The sequence below is a fragment of the Chlorocebus sabaeus genome, chromosome 27, assembly GCF_047675955.1.
Source record: "Chlorocebus sabaeus isolate Y175 chromosome 27, mChlSab1.0.hap1, whole genome shotgun sequence".
Taxonomy (NCBI): domain Eukaryota; kingdom Metazoa; phylum Chordata; class Mammalia; order Primates; family Cercopithecidae; genus Chlorocebus; species Chlorocebus sabaeus.
The window spans coordinates 19,790,293-19,809,578 of record NC_132930.1 but is presented as its reverse complement, the minus strand read 5'-3'; the positions used below and the strand labels follow the sequence as shown (position 1 = coordinate 19,809,578).

General features: G+C 36.3%; 1 protein-coding gene across 5 annotated transcripts in view; it reads left to right on the top strand.

The window, feature by feature from the left end:
* PCDH7 (protocadherin 7) overlaps positions 1–17,815 on the top strand; it is a 421,565-nt gene extending 403,750 nt beyond the window's left edge. For 3 of the 5 annotated variants that reach the window (XM_073012477.1, XM_008017688.3, XM_008017687.3), the window contains exon 3: positions 17,131–17,815. In XM_073012477.1, coding sequence (XP_072868578.1) covers positions 17,131–17,507 — 377 coding nt within the window. In that variant the 3' untranslated portion in view covers positions 17,508–17,815. The remainder of the gene's footprint in view (positions 1–17,130) is intronic. The other 2 variants (XM_008017691.3, XM_008017690.3) reach the window with 1 other exon arrangement.
* The last annotated feature ends 1,471 nt before the right edge of the window (positions 17,816–19,286 follow it).

Here is a 19,286-nt window from a genome sequence, read left to right as displayed (position 1 = left end):
GTTGGACTTTATGATAGTATGCAAGTGATAAGCGTTCTGTAGAAAACATAGTTCAAGTTTTGAATTTTTATCTTTTCCCAGGCTAATGACATTCAGTACAATAATCTCTCGTGATGCTAGGAAGTGGCAGTGAGCCACACTTCCTGGTCATCCAGAGGATCTTGAGGGTGAACAACTGATACTCACAGTGCACTGTGTTGTCTGATGAGTTTGCTCAACTGCAGGCTAATGTTCTGAGCACCTTCAGCCTGGGCTTGGCTAAGCTACAGTATTCAGTAGGTTAGTAGTATTACATACATTTTTAACTTAATGATATTTTCAATTTACAATGGATTTATTGAGCCATAACTTCATTGTAAGTCAAGAAGTATCTGTACATTTATGTCTTGTAGATCAAGATGTTGTATAATGTCATGGTTACGAGCACAGGTCTGACATCAGACTACTTGGGTGTGTAACCTAATTCTGCCACTCAGCAGATGCAAGCTCTTGGGTAACTCACTTAACTTCTTTGTGCCATAGCTTCCTCATCCGTAAAATGGGATAATATACAACTAGTCTATTTCTTAGAACAGTGCTTGACATATCCTCTCTTTTCCTTCTTTCTTTCTTTCCTTCTTTCTTTCTCTTTCTTTCTTTCTTTCTTTCTTTCTTTCTTTCTTTCTTTCTTTCTTTCTTTCTTTCTTTCTTTCTTTCTTTCTTTCTTTTTTCTTTTTCTTTTTCTTTCTTTTTTTTTTTTTTGATACAGAATCTCTGTCATCCAGGCTGGAGGCTGGAGTGTAGTGACGTGATCTTGGCTCACTGCAAACTGCCTCCTGGGTTCAATAGATTCTCATGCCTCTGCCTCCTGCTTTCAAGAGATTCTCAGGCCTCAGCCTCCTGGGTAGCTAGGATTGCAGGTGTGCACGATTATACCCAGCTTTTTTTTTTTTTTTTTTTTTTTAGTAGAGAGGGGGTTTTGCCATCTTGGCCAGGCAGGTCTTGAACTCCTGGCCTCAAGTGATCTGCTCACCTCAGCCTCTCAAGGTGCTGGGAATAAAGGCCTGAGCCACCTCACCCAGCCAATTTATTGAATGTATGAATAAATATAGTTTTGGAGGTTATACTACTACAATAGTGGGACCCATCTTTCTTAAGCCTGGAACCTTCATGCCAGTTTTGTGCAGTTAAGTCCATTTCTTCTTATTTCCTCTTCATCTTGAAATTTCCCCTGAGATTTTATGTCCTGCCATAGCAAATCTCAATTCCACTAGTCCTTGGCTTATTTGCAGAACAGGGAAAGATGACAAGTTAGAAAGCAGAGATTGCCAGGTTTTTTCCATCTGATGATTCACTGTAGTATTCACAAAGTACCACCAAATGGCTAATACAGTTCACATAAATTTTAAGTGTGTCATTTAAAGGAAAACTCTCTTTAGTGATGATTTCTATTGCTAACAATACCTGTAGTTTTATCTATTTGTTTCTGATAGAATTGATTTATTTGAATTGTACAAGACACTGGCCAATATACAAAGACCTGCGGAAATTAATTCCCTGCAGCCAGTCTTCTTTTCCTAAGAACTCCAGAATAACCAGTGAAGCGAATTCATTGCTCACACGGGAAAATCTGTTTGCACCATGAAACCTCCTTTCCTATGTGATACCCACTGCTGGCCAAGTCAAACCCGAAAATATTGGCAAAAACAAAAACAAAAAAAGAGAGACTTAAATAAAGAGCATGTGTGGCAGATGGTGGAGATGAATAGTTGATCATCACTGTCTGCTAGTCTCACTCACTGTACTCCCTTCAAATTGTTGCAGTACCATAATTTTGCCATGATTATCTATGAAATTATGTTGGCTGTTAGGCTCTGATTCATGCTTTTCTTAAGTCATCTACCGGAAAGATGACATTCTAATTGCACTCCTGATTTTTTTACACTATGAGTTTGTTAAGCGCAGACACGTTTAACTAAAGAAAAAGCCTAAATGTATGTAATTTGACATTGTGACAGATTAATACTTAGGCATTAGACCAGCAGTACAATTAGACAGCTTAAATGTGTCCTAAGTCTTAATGTCTATATGACTTTAAGAAGTCACATTAAATCCTCCTTTTTTTAAAGGGTCTGTTGCCATTTTGTTGATTGAAATAAATGAAAGTCTACCAGAGGATTTAAGTGAATTATGAGGAGGCTCATCACAATTACACCTAATTCTAGAAAATTGAAATCTAGGGAATTAAGTGTAAATTCAGAATAGCTCAAGGTAAGAAACTATATTTACAGTAGATTTCCTGAAGTGGTTATTGAGGATGTAACTATTATTCTTTGACTTATCTGAATTATTTTTAATAAGAATAAAACTTTAGTATCTGAAGTAATTTGAAATGACAGCTAAAAGTAAAATTTAAAATTCAGATGACATTGTGTGCATATTAAAATTATATTATGCTATAGTAAATGTCATAGGATAATATGCAGTTTACACAGAAATAGCCAAAATACACAAATTTCCATATAATATGGTTTAAATTATAGTGGCTTTCAAGCTTTTTTAGTGTGACTCAAAATAAGAATTCATTTTTCATAGTGATCAAGTACCTATATGTGTGTGCATATATATGTGTGTCCGTGTATGTGTGTGTGTATATATACACATATACATATGTATGCACATATACATATATACGTATATATAGGTGTGTGTATATATATGTATGCACTTATACATATATACATATATATGTGTATATACACACACACATACACGGACACACGTGTAAAAGTCTAAAACACAATATTCTTTAAGCAACCTGAACTTCATGTGAAGCTGGTTAGAGCTCCTTAAATGGATTCGGTCACCATCTCATGGGTCATGGTGCTCGGTTGAAAAGCACTGATCTAAACTGTCATGATTATACCCATTTTAAATGTATTCAGGTTACAACCACAAGGCAAATAAAATTTGTCAAACTGTATTAGGTTGGCACATTGCCTACAGTAGTTCCTATCACAATGCCCTCAGTTACAAGGATGGGAGAAGAGAGCCTTCTGCTGTTCATCTCCTCTATCAGAAGCATTTCCTCTGTCTTTGGAAAATTTTCATCTATGGAATGAACTATACATGAGACAATAATAAATTTTATCTCCCAAGCTTATTCTTAAAAGACATGTATAACTGCCAACTAGAAGTCGTGACAATTCTAAAATAACTATAAAATAGCTATTATCCATAAGCAAGGAAGCTTAACAAATTAGTTTATATGTATATCCTTGTGACCACTAAGTACAGAATTTTCCCATTGGACGTTTTCTTAGCAGCCTCTACTGACTCTACTGACAGCACCCTACTCCCTAGCCTGGGTTCGAGGACTGCATTTTGTGTTACAAAACACATCCATGGGTTATTCCAATCGACTATATTGTTCTGTTAGAAAGAAAGTCTTAACTAAAAAGGTTATAAGACAGGTCCTAAAAGGGGATGAGGAGAGTGAGTGGTGAAGTTCATTCAGATCATCTAATACCCAACAACAAAGCAAAAGCTACATTGCTTTCTCAGCTTGGCCAGTGATATTGCATTTAGGATTAACAGATGTCTTGCTAATAATTCTACCTGTGGCCATTGTGAAAGTAGACATAGTCATCAGGGATGACAGGTAATCTGTCTCCCTGCTATATCCTTGATTCAACCTTTCAACAGGCCCTTAGTGAGCATGGTACTGGAATGGTCCTTGAATTCAGAGTATGTGCTTGAACAACTTATCCTTACCCTGACCATAGAGAGTAATACTTTACAGAAAAGGTCATATGAACAGGTAGCAGACTTCAATGCCAGACATTAAGTGCTAAGAAGAGGTAGGCATGGGATGAAGATCAAAGAGGCAATGAGGAATCAAAATTCCACGAGCTCTCCAGAAGAAATCTTGAATGAGATGCCCTGGAACTCTGTTTTGAAGCACTCATGAGAGCTAGATAACAAGTCAAGGAATAGCAGAAGAAACACATTAATATCATGAATACACTGAACAGCATGAGGCTTTCCAGAAATGATACCTACCTTAGGTCTGTGGAAGTGGCAAATGGGAACATGTAGAAGAGGTAACAGTTCAGATCCAGAAGGCTCTTCTGTGCTAAAATAAGGGCTTTGTGATTTGTACTGAAGTTTATGGAGGAGAGTTTTAAACTAGGGACAGACTTGCTACTCTACTTACAATTTCTAAAATAATCATGAAATTATTTTTTTAAAAAATTTATTATTATTTTATTATTATTTTTATTTATTCATTTTTTTTTAGAAGGAGTCTGGCTCTGTCTCCCAGGCTGGATTGGAGTGTAATGCTGCAGTCTCGGCTGACTGCAACCTCCACCTCCTGGGTTCAGGTGATTCTCCTGCCTCAGCTTCCTGAGTAGCTGAGATTACAGGTGCCACCATGCCCAGATAAATTTTGTATTTTTAGTAGAGGCAGGGTTTCACTATGTTGGCCAGGCTGGTCTCAAACTCCTGACCTCAGGTGATCCACCTGCCTCGGCCTCCCAAAGTGCTGGGATTACAGGCATGAGCTACCATATCAGGCCATAATTTTTTTTTATTAAGTACAGTTTTCTGCTAATCACTAGGAGGGAAACAGGTTAAAGAAAATGATAACAAAAAATAAGTAATGAACAAATAGTAAACATCAGGAAGTCACAAAAATACCATAAATTCTATAAGTATTTATTAGAATTGTGCCCTGGTACCTGACACTATTTCTTAGATGTTATGTCAAATTCTCTTCTCTTCTTGGGAATTACATTACCCAAATTTAGAATGACTTAAAGTGATTCCTTTGATGATAAGGCCAGAGGCAGCTATCACTAAGGGGTAGAGAGGAAAATGTGATCACCCAGAAAGGTGAGCCGTTTGTACTTTACTGAACAAAAAGAATTTGAGCTGTGTTGATTGATCATATACAAATAGCGTGTACAATTGGATACTAGAGTGAAGTAGAATTTTCAAAAGTGCAAAATGAAAATTCTTTAGTGTAGTCTAAAAAATTAAGTACACATGATTCAATGGGAAATAAAAATCAGTTTTTCCACTCCATATCCTTTAATGGATGAAATATGGGTAAAAAGGACCAAATGAAGCAAGTCTGTGCTAACCCTACTGTAACCAGAGAAGCGGGAGTGTTTTTAGGGTTCCCATGGTAGCTGTAAACAATAACTACAAACTTAGACAATGTCTTAAGTTTTAAGACAATGAAAATTTATTTTCTAAAAATTCTGTAGGTCAGAAGTCTGACATAAATCTACCAGAGCGAAAATCAAAATCTCAGCAAGACTGCGTTCCCTTTCTAGAGGCTCAAGGGGAGAATGGGCTTCCTCGCCTCTTCCAGTTTCTGGAGCATGCCTACATTCCTCTTCCATCTTCAAAGCTGGCAATGACAAGTGCAGTCTTTCTCACATCACTTTATTCTTACATGGACTTTTCTTCTGCCTCCCACTTCCACTTCTAAGAACCCCTGTGATTACAAAATGGCTCAGTCGGGTAATCCAGTATAATCTTCCTATGTTAAGGTTAGTTTATTAGCCACCATGGCAAAGCGAAATGAAGGTTTCAGATAGCAATGTCACCTGAAACTTTCATTCCCCTTTTGCATCTTACCTAACATACGCACAGTTCCACAGATTAGGATGCATCCATTTTTGGAGGGGAACATTATTCTGCCTACCAAGAGAGGTTGTAAGAGTGAATGTGCAGAGCGGCTCCCACCCCATCACAGGGAGCACTGAGACTGCCTCTGAATCCATGCAGCCCGAGAAGGCATAATATAGGCATGAGGGAGTTCTCCAGAGCTTGCTTCTCCAAGCCTCCCAGGCTCCCAGGGAGGTTTAACAGTGAGATTTTGCCACTCTCCAAAGTAATAGGGAGTAAGTAAAGGAAAACATTCCAATGAGCAGGGAAAATCAATGAAGTAAACTGATCCAGTGTTGCTTCATTGGTTTCTTCCCCTTTTTATCTGATCATTGAGTTTCATTTTCTGGTCACCAGAGATCATTTTCTTCTTTTCTTTTTATTTACCTGCTGTGCACTCCTGAGCTCTTCAATACTCTTTTGCTCCTAATTGTGATTGTCAATATTACTTTCAACTGATCAGCTGATTGATCAGAGTAAGGAGCCAGCATTTCAAATATTCAATACGCTTCCCATGAATAGTTTTTCAGCTCCTACCCAAAGCTCTCAGAGCCTCATCTCTAAACAGTATTTCGGAACTCAATGTTTGCTGGAAACCTTCCTCAGAGGTTGAAATTTTTGTCTTTCTCTCAAATCACAATCACTAATGAAATTCTATTACAACACAGCTTGTTATTTAAAAAGTAGTTCCAATCCAATAAGCTTTTCTGTGTGATTTCTGAAATGTTTCAATAGGCAATCCCAAGCAAAGAGTTTGAGAATCTGATTTGAATATATTATATTTGAATATTATTTGAAAATAGCCATGTTATTAGAATAACTGTAGAGTTTCTCAGGATCACTACAGCAAAGAAAAATACATGGGTGTCATAATATTTGTTACATTAAAAAAATTAGGATTACTTCAGTAAATCTAAATTGCTGTGATTTGCCCCTGTGCCAAAAGTAATCACCTTTCAATTCTACTTCAAATATGATTTGAGCTTTAAGGTGGTTCATTTTAGATTTTCACATAAAATAATAAATAGAAAATAACACATAGAAATACCTCATATCACGTGATGTCTACTGCAGTGATACTTTCTTCCTTAAGACATCTCCTACTACTGAATTAATTCGATTTAACGTATTTGTACTCATTAAGTATTTTAATAAGAACTACTTATTGCAGAGGATATTTCTTCTCATTTACTTTTAGAAATGCTTTATCATGAAGAAAGGAGGGTTTAAGAAAATATCTATTACATTTTTTTCAGTTCTCATTTTTCCCCCATCTTTTTATTTGTATAAAAGTATATGTCATGGGGGATAGCAAAGACAAAATGAGCACTTCCTTCAACATTACAACCCAAAGGTGATATTCTCACAGTTAATGGAGGCTTTATGTACTATTTGTAAAGTAAACATCCATTCCTGAAGGCAATATTAATACTTATCATAGAATATACATTCTACAACTTTATCGTCAATAATAAACATTTAGTTTATAATCCAGTTACGGAATGAATGAGTAAAAAGATCACACTGCCCTATGATAATTACCTAGTTATGATGCAAAACTTTGACAATTTGAGACCATTAAAATGAAGTGGCTCTAAATTGATACTTACAACTGTTTTAGTACCACATCAATAGACTTTCTAGTAAAATCATTGTAAAGTAGCTAACAAATTCTGTTAACTTATAAAGAGCACCCATTTGCATCATTATTGTTCCTTTTTGGACTTTTATGATAACAAGAACTGATTTTCCTTCTTATAATAAATAAACATAAAGATTCAGTTGCTGGCAATTCAAGACACTGGTTTGAAGCAAATGTTGAACATAGATTTTAAGAAAGAAGACAAGGTTTTTCAGGTTGGTGATCGGCAATCGGTTAAATCCACTCACAAGAATCAATTTTCTCTTTAAACAGAATCTTGAAAATTGTTAGAATTTTTGGATTTGGGCCTCCGAAGAACTAACTTAAAATATTAACATAATCAGGCCTCTTTTCTTCTAAATATGCGTTTTATAATTTGTTTTAAATCTTTGTGTCACTGAATGGCAGTTTATTTACCACATTTAATGTATACTTTTTGAGGATAGGTGTTGAATTTTTAAACATTTTTAACTTTGATTCTAACTCAATGAGGAAGAAAAAGTCTAGGTGTACAAATGCACTGTCTTTTTCTCATTCACCTGGATGTTGGAACTAATCTGAGACTCTAATTCAAGTATCTTGAACCCCACAGAAACTGCATGCAAATTTTGGTGGGTACATATTTGCATTTATGCGGGAAGACAGTACTTTTAATTATTAAATTAAATTATTAAATTAATTTATTAAAGTATATAATTCCCGAGCAAGTAATTTTGAATATAAGAAAAGTCAAGAGACTAGAAGGAAAATTATGAAAGCTACAATTATTTCAGTGAAAAAATAAGCATGAATGACCAAGAGTTGGGTCTACTGTTAGTGGAATAATCTATTGGTTATTGTGGAATATATGCCCCTGTGTGTTCCTGGGTTTTATAAATTCTGTTTATCTATGTCAGAGAATCCTCTCGTTCACAGCACTTGTTTCCTCTCTTTCCACCCTGCTCCTTCACGCGAGAACCTCTGCTGTCTCTAACTCGGCATGGGTAAAGAGAAGAACCAAAGTAAAGCCACATCTCTGATGTGCATAAATTGATCGCTCCCAAGCAGTCCTCACACATTTTTCTACTGTAGTGCAGTTTTCATGTGCCAACCAGCAGATTCATGTTTGAGTTGATTCAGCAAGACTGCTTGAGATGTGACGTGCAGAATCTCCACTCTATATAATAATGCCGCATTCAGAATGACAGTGGTCTGAGCCTAAAGGCAGTAAATGCTTCTTGAGATACATTCAATTGCTGTTTGAGTTTAGCCTAAGGTACGGAGAAAAGTTGCTGATGCTTTCAAACATGTTTAAACATTTTAATATTGTCCTGGCATGTCAGCTTGAACTAGAACACTCCTAGGTATAATGCAGTGAAATCCTGTTATTAAAGGACCAGAATTTCTAAAGGTTTAGATAGTAGCCCTCTACTTGAACTTCTTAATTAAATGTGTTTATATCTCTGAAAATGTTCTATTATAAGCATTGTACTTGCAGTGGCATTGGTCAGTCTATTATCCATGATAAGGAGATATAAAAGAAGTAGAATGGGCCAGGCACAGTGACTCACGCCTGTAATCCTAGCACTTTGGAAGGCCGAGGTGGGGGGATCACGAGGTCAGGAGATCGAGACCATCCTGGCCAACATGATGAAACCCCGTCTCTACTAAAAACACAGAAATTAGCTGGGCGTGGCAGTACATCCCTGTAATCCCAACTACTCAGGAGGCTGAAGCGGGAGAACTGCTAGAACCCGGGAGGCAGAGTGCAGTGAGCTGAGATTGTGCCACTGCACTCCAGCCTGGTGACAGAGCTAGACTCCATCTCAAAAAATAAAAAACAAACAACCATAAAAGAAGTAGAACGTGTTGTTGATAGATCCTGGCCTATCGTTTGGAACAGTTAATTTTTTGCAAATACCATCATATACCTATGATAATTATTTCAGTGGCCTATTGCTTTGTCAATGAACTATTTCCTCGAAACAAACACACACACAAACATAACTTTGTGGCTTCAAACAACAAAGATCGATTACTTCTCACACTTCTGTGGATTGACTACGTGGTTTCTCATGTTCTGCCTGGCTCACTCATAGGGCTGCATTCACCTGGCAAACTGACTAGGCTAGACTTCGCTGGGTCAGCTGGGTCTCTCTCTCAAGTGGGGTTCCATCTGCAAAGAGGCTAGACCATGCTTTCTCTCAGGATGGTGATCCCAGATTTCCAAAGGTGAATGCAAAATTGTGACCTCTTAATAGCTGGGCTGAAAGTAGAACAGTATCACTTCTGCCACATTCTGGTTGTCAACAGTAGTCCAGCTTCAAGGGGTGCAGAATCAACAGTAAGAGTAGTAATACCACATTCCAAAGTGGGTATGTGTAGGGAGATTGGAAGAATTTCATGTCTTTACATCATAAAATCTTCATAGCTCATACTGAATGGCTTATTTTTTAAAATTATTTTTGATGTATGATGCATTTTAGGTATTTACCCTGTGTTTAGGTTGTCTTGTCCTGATTTTCAATTTTTTATTCTTAAAATAATTTATTGCTAATTTTGACCCATCTTTTAATGGAGCTGCTCCTTGTACTGCCCATGCAAGCAAAGCAAGATAGCATGTTGGCAATCTAATATCTTAGGGGCAAGTTTCAAGTGAAATGATTAATCGTGAGATTGATCTGTGAGGTTGTAAAGATAACTCCCAATAATACATCATTTGCCCTTGAATTTTGAGCAACCATGGCACATACTGAATAAATCTTATTTGGCAAACTCCTAATAGAAAACTGTTAGAAGGATGCCTAATGTAGAGTAACCAGGATCGAGTGGCTAGCATATTTCTCTAGATAGATAGTAGCTCTGTGTATCACAGATTCTATCAGCACAAATCCATTAGCACTACTAGAAAAGTAACTGGAAATAGGTACCCATTTGCTTGACAATTGGTATTTATTCCATAATAAATTATCTGAAACCCTTGGGGCCAGATACATCTCAAAATTTAGAATCCTTCATATGTTATAAGATGTTATACGTTATGCATGTGTCATATATTATTTTAAAAATCTAAAAGAGTCTAAGGCCATGCTTTTAATTAAACACATTATTTCTATAGTAAAACATATGAATATTCACATTATGTGAGACAAAAAAGATGAAAATAGCCTTGCAATAATTCGTATCAGGTTTGTTGTAAACTTATGAAGGGGGAAAAAAACACTTTTGATTTCCTAAGATTTTTTGAAGACTTAATTTGGATTAGGGATTGTGCACCTGAAGCAGGTAATATTTATTGAGGGCTTACTGTGTGTCAAGAATTATTATAGGTACTTTACATATATTAACATATTCAATTCTCACAGTAATTCTAAGAAATTAATACGTTCTTAAACATTTATTACACAGATGAGGAAACTAGAATCAAGGAACTTGTCCACATTCATACAGCTGTGACGTGACAAAGTTAGAATGTGAATCTAGATCACAGGCTATGAGCCTATTCTCTTAAACAATATCCTTTTTATTCCTGGAAGACTTCAGAGAGGGAAAAATCTCTACCTCCTTAAATCTCTCCAACGGCTATGACCTACTATTTACTGAACACCTATACGGCAGCCAGGACCGTATTACGAGCTGTACAGACATTAACTCTTTTCTCCCACAATAAATGGGGGAGTAGGTATTATTATCTCACATATAAGGAACTTGAAGCTCAGAAAAATTATGTCAGAAGTCACACAGCTTCTAAGTAGTTGAGCCTGGAATCACATTGAGCAGTATTGGGACTGTAAATCTCCTGCTCTTTTTAAAAGTTCATTGGTCTTTGCAGGAAGGGCCCAGGAATGGAACAGATGATACTACAGCAAGGACTGATTGATTAGCTTTTCTAATTTGGTTAAATAAAGTGATTCTGTAATAAGTTAAAACACTCTTTGGGGATCTTAATGGTCTTTTTGTGGCCAGAGTGACACTTATTTACACAACTATAAATTTCTCCTCTTCCAGAAACTGTTCCTACATTTAGAGGATCACAAACTGCTGGTCTGAGTCAGTGATTCCCGCCCTGACCATGAACTGTGCTGTGTTTGCCTGTCTCATCTTCCTAAATTCCCCAAACAGGCAAAAGGCAGGGATCTTTTAGTTATTTATATGAAAAAGCCAAGTCCAACTCACTTGTGCATCTTTTGGATCTTGTCTCCTCACCTCCAATCTTTATTAACTATGATAATAATTATCCAAAAAAAAAATTTTGTTTAACCAACATTTATTTATTTTTTTTCTCAGCCCTATCGTATAAAATGAAAGTAAACAATTTTCTAACAGCTGTTTTAAAGTAAAGCACTTATTTAATCATTTGAGTAAAGAGATACTTTCATTTGGACTAATGATAGTGAAGGGAATGTTAAAACATCTGTTGTAAAACATTTTTCACTGATCTTTTATTTTTCTTGTCTACTCTTTTGTAAAACCTTTCATAAGTCAAGCAAATTTCACTAGAATTTAAGTGTGCTTCTAGAAAAAATGTCTTTGTGTAGAGGGAAGTCAAGAAACATGGAAAGAAAACCAAACACTTTAAAAAGGAAAAAAGGAAAAGGTTCCTACATGTGGTTTTGTTTTGTGTTGTTTTGTTAATTTGGCTCTAAAGGAGGGAAATACCAGGCCAGGCACAGTAGCTCATGCCTATAATCTCAGCAATTTGGCAGGTTGAGGAGGGCAGATCACTTGAGATCAGGAGTTCGAGACCAGCCTGGCCCACATGGCCAAACCTTATCTCTACTAAAAATACAAAAGTTAGCCAGGTTTGGTGGTGCACACCTGTAGTGCCAGCTACTCAGGAGGCTGAGGCACGAGAATCGCTTGAACTCAGGAAGCAGAGGCTGCAATGAGCCAAGATCATGCCACTACACTCCAGCCTGGGTAACGAAGCGAGACCCTCCTCAAAAAATAAAATAAAACAAAATAAATAAAAAGAAGAAAATATGTAATTTTTTGCAGATTTTGTCAAGTAATGTTAGTCATATGCTAGAGCTTGATGTTAATGAACAAATTGGAGAAATGATTTGGACATCTGGGAAGTCCATACCTTGACTTAACAATCCATTTATCTCATGTGGTTAGCAAATCAAATAATGTGTGAATTAAACAAATAAATGATACATACAGTTTTACATATCTGATCTTTAAGAAAACTCATTGGAAATATTTTAAAGCTAAATGTAACATTTTCATACTTTCTCTCAGTCAATACAAAGATCCATGTATCTCCAGCCCCAAGCCAAGGACCTGGAGTAGAGTGAGTGTCTGAGATTCTGACAGGATGCAAAACTCAGCCTACTTGAAATCCTTCCTGGTGCAGAACTGTCTTCAAGTCTTATTGAGTCTAGTGTGCTGTCCTATAACAATGATGCCTCTAATGGGTTCTGAATTGTGTAAGGCAGCTTCTGGAAACATGAAATTCCTCTCTAAACCTGGGCTTTCCTTGTTATTTCTAATGATTCTATCTATTATCTATCTGTCACTTCTTGTTGAGGTCATTGTAAGAGCATCTAGCAGCATCTGCGCACCACCCATCCATCTACCCTGCCTAGTAAAAACAAAAATACTCTGTTTCTGAGAGATAATCTGACTTCTTAGGAAAACATATAATTTTCCCCACTTTCCGAAATGTGTAGTTTTAGGGAGGTTGTGTCATTCTTTTCACTAAGTATTAAAATTTGTGACTCTGTGGCATCTATTTCCTGTGCTACTCAGATTTTTTTCTGTTTCTCTGCAGACTGTAGCTTGTTCTGGTGGTTATGAGTAGCAGTAATTGACCTCTGAATAACTCAGCTGTTATATTTTAAGAAGAAGCAATGTGTTGTGGTGGGAAAACAGTAAATTGAAAGTCAAAACACTTATTCTTTGGCTTCAGCTTTCTCTTAGCTTGGACCCCTTCGCTGTTCCATCCTCCTTGCTATATGATTGAGGTGCTAAATTAAAGAGATGAGCTTCATGTGGGAAGTACTTCATGTGTTATGAATTGTTCTAACATCGTTTGCTAGTATGGTGGCTTAGAAACTGTCTACTTTCTCCCAGCACTTTGGGAAGCTGAGGCAGGTGGATCATTTGATTTCAGAAGTTCAAGACCGGCCTGGCCAACATGGTGAAACCCTGTTGTATTTTGAAACAATACAAAAGTTAGCCAGGTGGTAGTGGTGCTCGCCTGTAACTGCAGCTACTCAGGAGGCTGAGGCAGGAGAATCACCTGAGCCTGAGAGGCAGAGGTTGAGGTGAGGCAAGATTGCACCACTGCACTCCAGTCTGGGCAACAGAGTAAGATCCTGTCTCAAAAAAAAAAAAAAAAAAAAAGAAAGAAAAGAAAAAAACTGTCTACTTTCAAGAGGGACATTAACCTTATGTCTAGGAAAGGATCTTAACTTTCTAATAAGATGCAATGATTCTAGGAAATAGCATAACTGGATTAAAATGGAAACCTCTGCAAGGGATGTTAAGCAAGAACAGGATTTGATGGATACCATTTTTTTTACTTCCAGTCTTCTCAAGGTTTGATAAGATTGATGGGGTGTGGGGGCATTGAGAAATACAGAAACAAACAAACAAAAATCTCTAAAGAACTGGCTTTATTGTGGAAAATGCTTACAGAGAATATTATTTTCTTTTCCTACTGTCCATTTGTATTGATTTACTCAATGCCAGTTAAGATTTGTGATCAGGTGTCTTCCATCTTCACTGAGATCAAAATGTAAAAGAACACTACTAAAGCATAAAAGAATATTCTTAGATGTTAGAAAACAAATCCTTCAGTGAAAGACTAAGAAGAGTTACTAATTGTGAAAGGTTTTCCTTTATAATGCCACAAAAAAATAGGACAGTTTAAAAGTATGCCTTTTATGGAAAGAAGAAAGAATTGCGTTTGATGATTCTCTAAGATCCTGCAGAAATTTTGTGTTGAAAAAAATTCATAATATATGCATGCGTAATTAAAATAAGAAAATATGTAAACAAAGAAAAATACTTTTCTACTCATGCCCTTCTTTAATAAGTTGCTTCGTAATATAGATTGCATTTGTTAATCATTGGTATTTCTTTTGAAGATTCACTTTAGTCAACCAAATTGGAAGTTTTGATTACTTGTGATGAACCTCTTATAGCCCTTCTTGATTATTTTTCTAAATTTGATGACAAACACTGCAACATGTCTCAGCCAATTAGGCTTGTCAACTTCCACTGTGGTCCCCAATCAAGTGTTTTACTTTGGAAATGACAGGAGATCCTTATTAAAAATCATGCTTCTTGGATAGAGATGTGGCAGCTTGCATGCATATGATGGCAGAGAAGACAAGCTGCCTTTCGTTAGAAGCAATAGAGGAAATCAATTTTGGCAGAAAATACTCCGGACTATGAAGTAAAGACTGAAGGAAAGAACTGAAGAGCATCTCACCTATAACTGATTGGAGATTCAGTCAATCTATTTAATAAATGAGTATAATCTCTTATGAGCTGTAGGTAGTTTAGGTACACAAGTTAAAAAGTAAGAAGACTCATTTGAGCAAGAATGTAGAATTACAAGCTGTTTATAAATGCATCTCAAACAAGAGGAAAACAAGTGCAAGGAATTTGAAACTCAAAACACAAATTAATCCCTGAAAAGCAGCCACCTGTATAAGTCATTGTGTAAGTGAACTGACATATTGTGTGAGACATAAATGTGGAGAGATGATTGGAGATAATTCTGGGTCATTTCTGCAAGGAATGACAATCATATTCATATATTTTTTTTCTGTTTCAGAAGCTAAATTCCTGATTATTTTCCTATGCCCTTGCTATTCACTATCATAAGAAAAGAGGAACAATTTGAATTTGTTGAAGCAGTGGGAAAAAAGGGAAATATTTTGAGTAAAAAGCAGACCTGATTTTACACTTTGCATTTCTATCCTTTTTTTTCCCCCTGTTCAAAGCATTTAGGTCAGGTTAAAAAAAAAAAAAAAAAAAAAGTATCCCAAGATAGGAAATATTCTCAAAGAACTTCCAGTTTATTCATTTAAACCAACTTTAAAAGTATTTACCAAAAGTATTAATAAAATTTGTCAATAATTCGATTTTTACAATGCATCTGAAATACTTATTTGAGAAACAGACACTTTAGGGTAAAAAAAAAAATGAGTGGGAAAGAACTTTTTTATTTTGATGAAAAAATTAAGAGAATCTGCTCACTTAGAAGTCAAATGGCAACATGGGCAACTGGAGTAAATAACTTTACATTTTACCTACAGGAAAGGGTCAGATAATTCTAGGTTTCCTGTGTAGGACACTAGAATTTCCGTATGAACGCTTAGTCAGGGGCATAAAAATCCCAGGACACTGTTTCAATAATCGATGGGCCGACAAATGTCAATAGCTCAGTTACCCATCATTGAAGGAAAAAATGACAAACATTAGTGGAGAGCCTTCATTTAGGAGATTTAGCCGAGTAAAATGTCTAAAATATCCTATACAAATGTTAAACTACAGGGGATGGTGTGTGGAAGCAAAAGCAGAAAGTGTACATATCTTGGGAATAATTTAAATAACTTCCTCTTCTATTTTAAATGAATCTATGGATTGTGCATATGCACATCTCACTGATTCCACTGGTTACAAATATATTTTCAGAGGTCAAATTTGGCAGTCTTTAAGTCCCAAGCCTTATAATAAAATGATACTATGTGACAATAACTGGAATGCAGTCATATTATGTTCTTTTGTTTGGCAATGAAAAACAATAAAACATTTTAAATAAAACCCTCCAGGTTACTGTCTCAGAACCTATTGAAGTAGAGCAGGTTTTTCTCTCTCCCATTCTCTCTTTCTCAAACAAAGTCTGTAAAAACATTTTTAATATTTAGAAAAGACATAACCATTCTCCAAAGACAGACACATGCTTTCAATTATACATACAAGTAATTATTAACTGTCATCTTTAATCTTGTTTCCTAAGAATTCTTTGGACATGATTTAGCCTTTCAGAAGTAAAAATCATTTCCCATTCCATTGGATAGTACCATTAATTAGGAGTACATGCTAGTTCATCCAAAGTTTAGTAATTTGCCTAGTAATTTAGTAATTTACCCAGTACATTACATTCAGATAATATGGCCCATGCATTTTGATGTGAACACATCAGCACACATTAGGTCATTTGGCATGGTGGGGTGGGGGGTGGTGAGGGGATATGGGCTAGGGTGGGCAGGTGTGTGATATTGCTAGTATGCTTATACCTATAACTACTGGTTCCTTGCTTTTTACTTTTTACCACATAATGTGCTGTCAATTTGGTTCTACTTATGAGTCACCCCATGTCTTAGAATGTATTTTAAATATAAGGTTTTGCATATTTGCATTCTATGAATAATGTATAAGCAGGAAGAAATTCAATTGGCAAAAGCACATCACTTTTGGGATAATTTATAAATCCAGAAAATTGTCTATTTGGATTTAATAATTTTTCTTATGGATGTGGAAAATATTAACACCCACACAAATTTACCTGTGTATTTAGAGCTTCTAATTGAGAATATCCTCATGTCCCTGTCCTGTAACAAACACACATATATCTGTTTCATCTACACAATTAAATGTATCATTTTGTCTACTTTCCTATTCTATAATGTGGGATGTCTTTGCAAAACCTTATCTTTCATGCACATGAGATTAAAAACTGTCCTGTGGAATGATGAGCTAGAGGGTGTTGGGAAATGAGAAATAAGATGGTAAGGAATATATTTATATATTTCCTCCAATTTCATATAGATCAGGGGAGCCTATTGAGGAGTGTCAAATCCTAATGACTTATTCTCGTTGGATTTCAGACTCAAGGCCTCTTCCAGATGTAGCCCTGACTGGGAAGTGCACTCGTGAGTGTGATGAGTATGGCCACTCAGACTCCTGCTGGATGCCAGTCCGCACTTCTCCAGAGAGGAAGAAGAGCCAGCCTAAACTCTCCACTTTCATGCCTGTTGATGAACGAGGAAGCCAGGAAAAGTTGGCCAATGGGGAGGCCGCCATCATGGGTGACCGCAACAGAAACCTCCTGAACAAAAAGTTGACCTCATCCTATGAGACCTTCAGTGCAGCTAGTTTCAGCAAAAATGAGGAAGCCAACCCTGAGGATATTCCCCTTACAAAAACAGGGGAATATAAGCCATCTCCTGTCAATACTCTCACTAGAAGAGAAGTTTACCTGTAGGCTATAAAGGAGCAACAGCAAAGTTCTTTACATGTATGAAAAGGAGAATAAGGGGCAAAAAAACCTTACAAAGCAAAACGTTTAATCACAAAGAGGGGGCTACCAAAGAGACAAAGCTTTGCCTGCCACTTCTGCCTCCAGATCAGGCCTTTAGTGATACTGTTAGCCTGATTCTACTGTACAATGTAGAAACCATCCTTGTTACTTGCATGTCTAACCCCTTCACTGATTCCCAACACTCACTTTCTCTTCCCCACCCCTCTCCAAAAAAAAAAAAAAAAGAAGAAGAAAAGAAAAAAAAGAGGGGATAGTTGCAAGTTTCTTCCACAGTAACTGTACGAAGCCTGATTAGCAGAACACAACACACTCTCATTATCCCTAAGCTGAAGCATGATTTTAGTCACTTTAATTTTGTTCGAGTGTCATCCGGCTGGTCAAAAATAAACAGGGCAGATAAAATGTATTTCAGACATACCATCAGAATATGGTTTATCACCATCAAAGGCAATCCTCTGAAAGTGATAGAGTGCCTCTAAAGGTACGGTCCTTAGAAAGAGGGACTATATTAAAAAGCATTTTGGGAAGATCAAAGCTTTAATATTCCAACAAAGACTACGAGCAAAACAATACTCAGTGGGTGACTGCAATCCTAAATTGGCTATGTTGTTATTTTCAGGTTAGGAGCATCAACTTCAATTCCATACCTTCACCAAATATTCTCAATATACACGCAGTCATGATTACATGTAACAATTTCACTAATTATGACTTAAAAATTATATATATTTTTTCAGAACAAGACCACTATTATTAACTAACTTGAACAATTGTATCATCCAAAGGCCAAAGATCATATGGCAGATCAGGGAAATCATGAAGTTGACTTGGTCTTGAGGTGGAAAACCATTAAGCAACAAAAGCAACTGAACCCATGTATGCACAGAAATAATCAAACACTAGTTCATTTTATAGTGCCCAGTAAAATCTTCCTTCTTTTAAAATGGATTTTATTTGAAAGCTCAGAAAATGAAAACTAGTGAGATATATTTTTGGTATTATAATAGGCCATTGGTTGAGGTTCAAGTTTAGTTTCAGGTAATATTATCAGGGAAGATTCCATGTTTTAAAATAGTATTTATGGGTCATGGGTAGGTTAAGAAAGATGCATTGCCATATAGTCTTGTTAGTTAAGTCCACAATGATCATTTTAGAATCCAGGCTATGCTTGCTGCTCTTTTTATCCACATTTTAAATTACAATTGCATTTTTTTTACTTGTTCAATGCACACTTTCATGCACCACAAGTGCATTAATTTTGAATTGTGTGCAGTATAGAAATATTTTGAGACTAACAACATTGAAACAAGGTGACACCCTAGTTGACTTTACCACTAATGTGATTTGAACATTATTTAATATATGTTTTAAACAAATCTAGACTGAACATGAAAGAAAGGAGTTTTGGGCAATGACATTTTTCACAGGATGTATATCTCAAAGGTAAAAGCAGAGTTTTTCCAGTGCAATAAGAGAAACAGAATATGCAGATTTTGAGCTACTGGCTCCATGGAGGATAACCTAATATGGCTGAAAATTGAGCTGGGACATTCAGACGAAAGTGACAATCCATGGACAGAATAGGGAATAACAGGTGTGAGGAGAACAAACTCTCATCACTGAAAGTTTGTAAGCTGGTTAAGGCATAGCCTTGATGGCTCTCTAGCAAACTGTAGAAACAATGTAGCTTTGGGTAGTTTCATGCTTTGCAGAATTTCTTAG